Source organism: Homarus americanus, unplaced genomic scaffold (genome assembly GCF_018991925.1).
Source record: "Homarus americanus isolate GMGI-L3 unplaced genomic scaffold, GMGI_Hamer_2.0 scaffold34921, whole genome shotgun sequence".
Classification (NCBI taxonomy): Eukaryota; Metazoa; Arthropoda; class Malacostraca; order Decapoda; family Nephropidae; genus Homarus; species Homarus americanus.
The window spans coordinates 1,849,686-1,859,546 of record NW_024741901.1 but is presented as its reverse complement, the minus strand read 5'-3'; the positions used below and the strand labels follow the sequence as shown (position 1 = coordinate 1,859,546).

The window sequence follows — 9,861 nt, the reverse complement described above, 5'->3', positions numbered from 1 at the left end:
CACTTAACTGCTAGCTAGTACCTAACTTAACTGATAGCTAGTGCCTCACTTAACTGCTCGCTTGTACCTCACCTAACTGCTAGCTAGTACCTCATTTAACTGCTAGCTAGTACCTCACTTAACTGCTAGCTAGTACCACACTTAACTGCTAGCTAGTACCTCACTTAACCTAACCTGTCCCAGATTTATTAAATTTCATAAACCGGACCTAACTATTCATAAGCAAAAGAAATCTCTCTCCACTGACACCATGTTTGACGTATATGAACGTACTCGACCAGAATGTGAACTGACCTGCTTTTGGAGACCCATATTAGCATCACTTAGGTGGGTCTGTTTACTTTCAGAGTTTGTTGGAGTGAAGAAGACACAAGTCTCCCTAAGGTTCAGACAAGTGTAACAGCTGAACCTTGTATTCGAATTTTTAAAACACTGATAAGTGGACTTGATAGACGAGTTTAAACCTATTCATGTGGACCTCGAGTTGGACAAGTGAACTGAGAAACTCAGAGCTAAACTAGTGGGAATAGTTCTTACAACAAAACCTAGAATAAATGGGCAATTATTTGATAATCCTAGGAACCTGACATTCGACCTTAGAACTTAGCATAAGATTGTGGACTCGACAAACGAGCTTAGAAAACAGAGTTGTGTGATAGAAGGAATTCAAGATGCCTGAGTCTACCGTCCTCTCCGAACTTACTCACGTTGACCCTCCCACAACTAACTACAACACCTTAAAGAATGAAGAGGAAAACTCAGGTAATTACACTATGTTTGTTTAGCCTTATGCTTAGCAGCAACAACGCCTTGCTGCTAACGCTGCTGCTTGCGCCTTATATTTCGCCTTGCGTCACAGCGAAAACGTGGATAACCACAAAGAAAGAAGAAAACACGAAGTTCCCAAGCGCTTTCGTGTAATTCACATCTTCAGGGGTGAGTACAGACTAAGGAGAAGTACAAATCAAGGTATATATATATACAGAGGAGGGTGAGATCAAGTCCACAATGGCCAGGTAATAGGTAATGACCCTACTAATCTTCAAAAAGCACCGCAGCAGTCGGTAGTCAGGTCAGAGGGTAAGCTGACCCAACCTTCTCACCTGGTTACAAATCTTCTTAAATACGAAATTATCCAGTTTGTACATACCATTACTCAAATTCATGTTGACGGATTCGGTATGTTTAATGAGACTAGATTCTATAGTGTTCCTACTGTCAATTGAATGACAAGGTAATATTGAGGAGGCATTATCACAGTCAATGCAATGCTTATTATCCCTCAAATGAACAAACAGAGCACTGGATTCCTGGCCTGTCCTAACATTATATTTATGGTGTTTAAGTCTAGTTACAAGATCTTTACCTGTCTGGCCTAAGTAAAACATATTACATTCCTTGCAAGGAACCTTATAAATGCAGCCACCTGTGTTGTTGGGGGAGTTCTTGATTAACATTTGTTTAACAGTGCATGAGATTTTAAATGCCACATTGACGTTCCAGGTTTTTAGTTGTAAAGGAATTTGAGAGAAGTTTTTGTGAAATGGTAATACTAAGAGATTCTTAGTAATGTTAAGGCATTTGTCTATGAAAGATCTAGGGTACTTAAGGTTCAGGCCAATATTATAGATATATTTATATTTCTCATCAATGAATTCCGGGCTGCAAATTCTCAAAGCACGTAAAAACATTGATGAAAATACTGACTGTTTGACTCTCATGTGGTGGGCAGAATAATAATGAATGTATGAACACACATTAGTAGGTTTCCTATAAATACTGAACTTATAGGTGTTACCTATTCTGTGGGTCAGACAGTCTAGGAAAGGCAATTTACAGTCATGCTCTAATTCCACAATGAATTTGATCGAGGGGGCTAAGTTATTAAGTTGTGGCAGGAAAGCTTTTAGGTCCATAATACATCCACTCTCGCCTGTATTAAGCAACCTTTATATGGAATTCTTTGAAAAGAAACTATTAAGTAATATTTTACCACCCTCAGCTGTCTGGTTTGGATATGTTGATGACGTATTATGTCTCTGGCCATAATATATATATATATATATATATATATATATATATATATATATATATATATATATATATATATATATATATATATATATATATATATATATATATATATATATATAAGATTGTGGAGGTGTGGCAATAAATTTATATTCAAGAGATAAGATATTTATGTGTGTTGATCCGTGGTACAAAGGAAATCAGAGTATCTTATTAAAAATTTGGACTGTGTTAAATTTTTTTGAAAAATTTGTCACTAGTACAGTTTTTATGTTGATTCTAATTCAACTCATTTTTTTCCGGAAGTAAATATTTAACATTTTATTGGCGTTTGTTTGCAGGAACATTGTCTGTTTTTGCTGTTGAATGAAAATGGTTGATAACCTACTACAGCCGAAACTTTGTTGACCCAGGCACGGGCGCAAACACCCAAAAAACTGAATCGTGGAATGCTGCCAAGCGCAAAAACAACAAACAAGCCGGTACTCATCGCCAAATGTTGGATGGGTACCTGTGCGAGTTTATGTGGCAAAGGGCAAAATTTGTCCGAGCTTATGTTACACCTGTAAGTCACAAATAAAACATTTTCGCATTTAAAATCAGTACGAAAAACTATCTTTATTGCAAGTTTCAAAAGTTGGAACACAGTCCAAATTTTTAATAAGACCCAATATTGTTTTATCTGTTCTCATTTACGAGAAATTAATAAATTACAATGAAGATATTTCAACTCAAGTTAAAATATTTTCTCTTATTACCTACGAAATTTACCGGGCACACCGAGGGAATGCTTACAATATACATATATAAAAAAACAATTTTGTTATATAAATTAGTGTTATAATTTACCCATATATAAGGATCGAGAATAAATTACAATTAAAATTTTTTAAGCCTAGTCAGAACAATGCCACCTCGCACTTCCAATCTTCTTAATAAAAATTATTTCATTTGGTCATTTTTTTAATACGTTCATGCATATGATTCATTAAAGACACTAGACCGGACAAATTTCACATGTCAGCATGGAAAAACTTAATGTTCTGCAATATTTTCTTGAGAAAATACTGCTCTCAGCGCTACGCAACAGGAAATTTGAAAATATCCTCTGAAAATTTTGTTTTAAGCTCTGCGAACTTTGGTTAGATAACCAGGAAACTATAATGGGGCCCGGTGTTGTAGCTGAGTGGACGAAAGGAAGTTTGGAAATTTTAAATACAATCGTGGCCGTGAAGTGAGAAGAGTACAGTACAGGATTAGGTGTTGGTGAATATAGAACTGTTTCAATACCTAAGATCAGGATGAACCCGGCCAGGCACCATACCCCATACCCGTGCCACTAAGGGCCTGGTCCTTCGTGACGGGAAAGGCGTTGACAAGCTCGAGAAAATGCAAAATAAAGCCCTCAGAATTATCCTAGGATGTCCCATGAGCACTAAAGTACTTAATATGAGGAAAGAACTAGGTATACCCAAAAGGAAGATAGAATAATTGAAATCAACCTCATGATAGCCCTTAGGCTTCTGCGTGGTGATCCTGATAACATTGTTTCCTTAAAATTGCTAGAATGTATGAACCATGGGACTGGTGAGTCTAAATGGTTCCAAACTACAGCTACACATATGAAGATGTTTGGACAGACCACCTGTACAAAGTTGAGACACAACAGCGCTTCCTGCCAAACTGGCGGACAGTTCCCTTCGATATCACAATACCGACGTATCCGCCTAAAAAATTAATTATACAAAGCATTTATCTCCAACACACTGCCAAATTGAGAGCTCTTGAACACATACACACTCTACAGACTGATGATAATATCACACAGACCATCTACACTGATGGATCTCTAAACACCGCCTGTGGGAGGGCTGGAAGTGCTATTGTTGTGACTCAACCTGACAGTAATATAATTGAGAAAGGAGTTAGAATTAACAACTGGGCATACACTCTGCAAACTGAATTAGTTGCCATACTCACAGCTATTAAATTCATTGAAACCACTGTTACTGACAGTCTCATCATCACTGACTCTCTATCCTCAATACTTGCCCTTGGTACCCTCGACTCAGGTTGTCACGCTCTTGTCTCTGAAGCCAGACACAAATATGCGTGCCTTGTTGACCGGGGTGTCAAGATCAAACTGCTGTGGATCCCCTCTCACATAGGCCTCATAAAACATGACAGAGTTGATGCCCTCGCCAAACTCGCGTCTAACAAAGACACCGTTGAATACAATTTGGGTCTGTCAAAAAGAACCCTTAAAACTGTAAAGAGGAAAGAACTTATTGATGAGTTTGACGCAAGTAGACTAGTGCAAACAGGCACTAGTCGATCCATAGTTTACCATGATGAGATGTATCAAGTGAAATATGTATATGGAGCAAGTAACAAGATCACTAGATTACAAGATGTTGTAACCGCTAGATTAAGGTTAGGATATAAGTACCTCTGGCAGTATGTTCCTCAAGCAGATGTAAACAAAACTAAATATAAAGTGAGTGGCCATACATATGGCCACACACCTGAACACTACGTCCTCGACTGTGTGAAGATAGAACCTTTTAGGGACAGGTCCAAGCACACTGTGTGTGAAATGGCACAACACTTCATCTTTAATGGCAAGATAGCCGACATATTAAGATTGTATCCACTTTTTTGCACTTAGTAACTATATCAGTTCTCATGTACAGAACCAAATACACAATGTGATTGAATACCTCTCACGCAAATGTGAATAACAAAGTGTGAGGCCAGACATACTGCCTCACACGCCTGTACTCACGCATTTGTGAATAAATTACCTTTTATGTATAGAACTAAACAAATAATGTAATTGAAATACTGTGTAACATTCAGTGCCATAATATCCTGACAACCGGGGTTAATTATTATGACCCGTTGTAAACTCTACTCTGTAATCCTTTTGCGCTACCGCTCACAGGATGAGTGTGGGGTGCACAATAAAGTAGCCGTTGTAAGCAGCAAAATCAAAATCAAAATCAATAAGGGCCATCTAGGCGTGAATTTGTTTAAGGTGTAGAAGCTGTCACCAACTCAACAACCACACCCTTAAGTTAACGAGATGCATGACCCAGTGTCAAGGAATAGTCCGAGAAGACCGGACAACTCGCTAACTGCACTGGCTAACCATTACCCCAGAATACGATTCGCAAATCGATTAACATCCAGGTTCCCAATGGACGAGTTGACGGTTCTGGGTAAACACAAGAAATACACTCTGCCACGTCCGTAGAGTGATACGGTATATATAATTTGTAATAAAAGTTTGAAATCCTGCTATAATAGTCGAAATAAGTTTATTTATCTAGAAACAGGACCGCCATTTGCAATAACGTCACACCCTACCCTGCAGATGACGTAGGGGTGGAGATACGAGTCAATGTAGAAGTAATGACATTGTCTGGACTTTGTTTTGAGAATGCCTGATGCTAGGTAAACATGGCAACGGTGCTGTTACTGTTTTCATGATTCACTAATGAACCACTGGTATATATCATCATATATATTAATTAATAGGAGAAATTTTACTTTAGCTACCATGAGTATTTGGATGTTTAGATTCGAGATAGGCTATATTGGGTAAATTGTAAGTTTTGGTCATCTCTGTACTGTACTTAGACATGCAGACTGGTTTTTTTTCTGATGGTAATCACTAGTTTTGAGTTACTACCACCCCCTTACCGATGTATGTTAAGCTAACCTTATAACTCATCATACCCTAACCTAACATAACCTATGATCTGTATTTTCTTAAGCAATCGAAAAATGTTTTGTGATAGAAATCATGTAGAGATAATGTGTCTTATTGTTTAAAGTACTTAATCCCATAGTTGGAATCTTAAGGTTCCCCAGATGACCCAAACCAAAATAATACCAATATTGTTTGGAATGTTTATACTTTGAAATTTGTTGTATGGTCAGTTAATATCCATTGAATTAGTTTATGTGTGTATGTATATTATGTATGCTGTATGTATATTATGTATGTTGTATGCATATTATGTATGTACTCCAGTTATATACATTATTTATTCAGCCTAGCTAGCAGCTTATGGTAATGTATTTGCCATGTCACCACACGCTTAGATAATGTGCCTGGCGACATCTGGAAGCTGCTAATGTATCACTTGCCACATGTCGCCTGAGAGAGATCAGTTGACCCATAGAGAGAGTAAGGGACGTACCGGCTCTTGTGTTGTACCTCTGTGCAGATCCAGCAAATAAAACCTACAAAAATTCTACAGGTGTTTGTGTTCGCTCCTGTAGTTAGAACTGAATGCCTAGAACATGTACAATGTGCTTAGTAATATTTATATATTTAAAAGAGTATTACTGTGTTGCACAGTAAAGCACAACTAATTATCTAATAATATTTATTTAAAGAGCCGATCAGCCGAGAGGGTTGGACAACTACATGCTAGTAAATACAGGCGATGATACTTGAACAGTAATTTATTTTAACCTAAAAATAAGGTATGCCTGTATATATCAACTTAATACTCACATCAAAATGATGTTCATAACAGTAGATGCAGTATTCTGACATGGGGAAGTGCCGTCGAGCAGCGAGCCACCATTTCTTTCTTATCTTCTTATCTTTCAGTACGGGGTGGTACTATCGACAATATATACCTAGATTTTGCCAGTGTACCCCACGAAAGGCTGAAAATCAAACTGGAAGGGTACGGAATTTGGGGAAATGTCCTAGCGTGCATAGAAGACTTTCTACATGATCACAAGCAGTGTGTGGAGATTAATGGCACGAAATCATCATCTGTACCTGTCGCAAGCGGGGTACCACAGGCCCGCTGTTGTTTGTTTGTTTCATAAATGACATGCCTGACGTTGCACACTCCTCCATACAAATGTTTGTCGATGATGCCAAGTTATTTCGGGAAATCAAGAACCATGCGGAATGTGAAGAGCTGCAGAAGGATCTCTGGGGGCTCCAAGAATGGTCGAAGAAATGGCTGCTGAGATTCAATGTCACGAAGTGTAATAGGATGCACCTGGGCCATACCAACGGTAAGAAACGAGATGAAGAAACTGCACTATTTGAGACTGAATGTGAGAAGGACCTAAGTGTGTATGTTGACAATGAGCTGAAGTTCTCGGGACATTGCGAGAAGAAGGTAAATCAGGCAAATAAATTATTGGGTCTTATAAGAAAGTCATTCAGATATCGTTCAGATATCTTCAAGAGTGAAGTGCTTCCCCATCTGGAGTACTGTCACCCCGTCTGGTCCCCGAGATATGCTAAGGACTGTCAGTTAGTTGGAAATGTTCAAATAAGGGCCACCAGACTGGTACCTGCACTTCGGCACCTCAGCTACCCTGAGAGATTGGAGCGCCTGAACTTGCCTAGCTTATACTACAGACGGGCAAGGGGCGACCTAATTGAGGTGTATAAGCATCTCAAGGGGCACTACTCAGTCGAGTGTTCTTACTTGGAGCTGGCGGACGCTCGCCCCACAAGGGGTCACAGCTCAAGATTGAAGAAGCCACAGGTCCAGAAAACTGTGAGGGCAAACTTTTTCGGAGTAAGAGTTGTGAACTCTTGGAACAATCTACCAGAAAGTGTTGTGACGGCACTGAGTTTCAACTCTTTCAAGACTAGACTTGACCAACACTGGAGCAGGCTCAGGTACATCCAGAAGCCGGTGTATGCCCAGTACTTGCCAGCATTACATAACAGAGGTGTGACCGATCGTCCAAGCGGCTAACGAGCCAATCAGAGGTGAAGAGGATAAAAGTAAGTAAAAGTGTAAGAGCGGAGGTTTCTTCTACTCACTCTGCCACCCTTATCTTACTTACTTCTCTTGTTCCTTGGTTCTTCAATTGTTCTTTCTACTTACTTCAGTTCTTTGGTTACTACATAACCTCAGTTCTTTGGTAGCATGTCGAGGGTCTAGGCACATGGGTATGGTAATTCTGATATCAAGTCACTTGGACGGAAATAAAGGTGAAATACTGCGGGAAAAATGAATACTCCTAAAATACTCAAAGAACAGGTTTATTAATATGAAATCAAAGTGGGGAAAAATATATTATTAACATATAACTCCAAGGGGCAACTCCTCGGCTTACTCAACTGCAAACTCACTATTTTCTTTACTCAACAGCAATTTACTCTTACTGCGCACAACCTTACTGGTGTTACATTACATTACATATAGTTACATGACAACTCTTGGCTTTACTTAACTGCCACTCCAAGTGGGTACTTCTACTTCACCCACATCTTCTAGTGGTACATTTCATTACAGTTACCAGGTTTTACTCATAGTTCCAAGTGGACAACTTTACTTCTCACACATTACTAGGTACTTTCCATTTCATCCAGTTATAAGACAAACTGGCATATGATACGTCACAGACTGTTGGTAGTGCATATGAGATGCACTCACAACATACACGTTAATACTGAAACCAGCAAATACATGGGTCCACTACCCAACATGGGATAATTATTTCCAGTTAATTATCCCAAACATATACAACAACATTGTGGGCCATGTAACTCCAAGGCATGTCCCAGGGTATACACTGTCGCCTACAACAACTGACGACTGCTGTTGTGGTCGGTGGAAGCCAGACACATGGCGAATCTGGGGTCTGAGGCCCACGAGGCGGACCTACCGTCTCAATCATGTCGAATCACCGACATCGGCCATATATTGATCACGCTAGACATCTACTGGCTCCGGGGCTATCGTTGGGTGTTCCAAGAGCCACCCTGGAATCTGGGAACAAAGTTGGAGAGGGCGTCACGGAGGACGCTCTCTCGAATCGAATCGAAAAATGCTAGTGACAGGGGGAAAGGAGGTTCAGGGGAAGGATAAAGGGAGGATAGAAGTGAATTCCCTCTTACCCATGGTTATATACCCTCTGTATTGCCAGCGATAGCTACTCACGCATGACAGAAATTACAAACAAACCAACTGTTGCTCATTCAAGGATGACCCTCAGTTGACAAAGGTCTGGCGAATTACTAAAGTTGAATTACACAAACTAATTCAAGATTGAGCTTGCCAGGAGAAAGTGGAATAAGAACGTAGTGACAACTGTGTTCGAAGGCGGGACTTACTGGGAGGGATCATGAGTGTAAACATCGATGGGGAAAACACTTCTCTTCTAGGGGGTAGCTAACCAGCTACCCACTCAAGTTTTGTGGGCGTGTAGTTTAATAAGAATCAGGTTCTAAAACAGACTAGCAATCAAGGTGACCATGACAAAAGTGATGAATATTTTGCCTGGTAAGGAATTGTCAGTACTCTTGCACATTGGCACGAAGCACCAACGACACTTTGTCCTTTGCTTGAACATTGTATATGGCCACAAGACCTGTATTTATGTAGGTGTAACTAACAACAAATATTCCACAGCTGGCTGAATCCCGGTCTGTGGCTCGTACTAGTATGTGACGTTACAACCAATTGCAGAGCTTTTCGCAATCACGTGACTTTTTAGCACCTTTAACCAAAGACATTATATTCTTTGTCTTTAACCCTTATTTTTTACCCATTGACCTGCCATCTTACGAAAAAATTCCGACAGTCAATTTGTCCATTACTGCTGGGTAGACAGAGGCAAGTGGCTTACAGAAACTTGCCCTTATTTTCACCTTAACCTGACCATTACATCACTGGTCACCAATATACCTGTTCATCATTGCACACACACACACACACACACACACGCCAATAACATGTTTGCTACCAGGGAATAATCCAAGTGCACCTTACTTACTCATGTTCAAAGGAAACTCAGACTAAATTCCAGGGTGCGCAAAAAAATAGACAATGC

At 39.7% G+C, this 9,861-nt stretch overlaps 1 protein-coding gene across 2 annotated transcripts in view; it reads left to right on the top strand.

Moving 5' to 3' along the window:
• Positions 1–374: 374 nt before the first annotated feature.
• Positions 375–9,861, top strand: part of LOC121876296 (endoplasmic reticulum aminopeptidase 1-like) — a 71,281-nt gene continuing 61,794 nt past the window's right edge. Inside the window, exon 1 of one of the 2 annotated variants that reach the window (XM_042381344.1) lies at positions 375–762. In XM_042381344.1, the coding sequence (XP_042237278.1) occupies positions 672–762 (91 nt within the window). In that variant the 5' untranslated portion in view covers positions 375–671. The remainder of the gene's footprint in view (positions 763–9,861) is intronic. The other variant, XM_042381345.1, reaches the window with a different exon arrangement.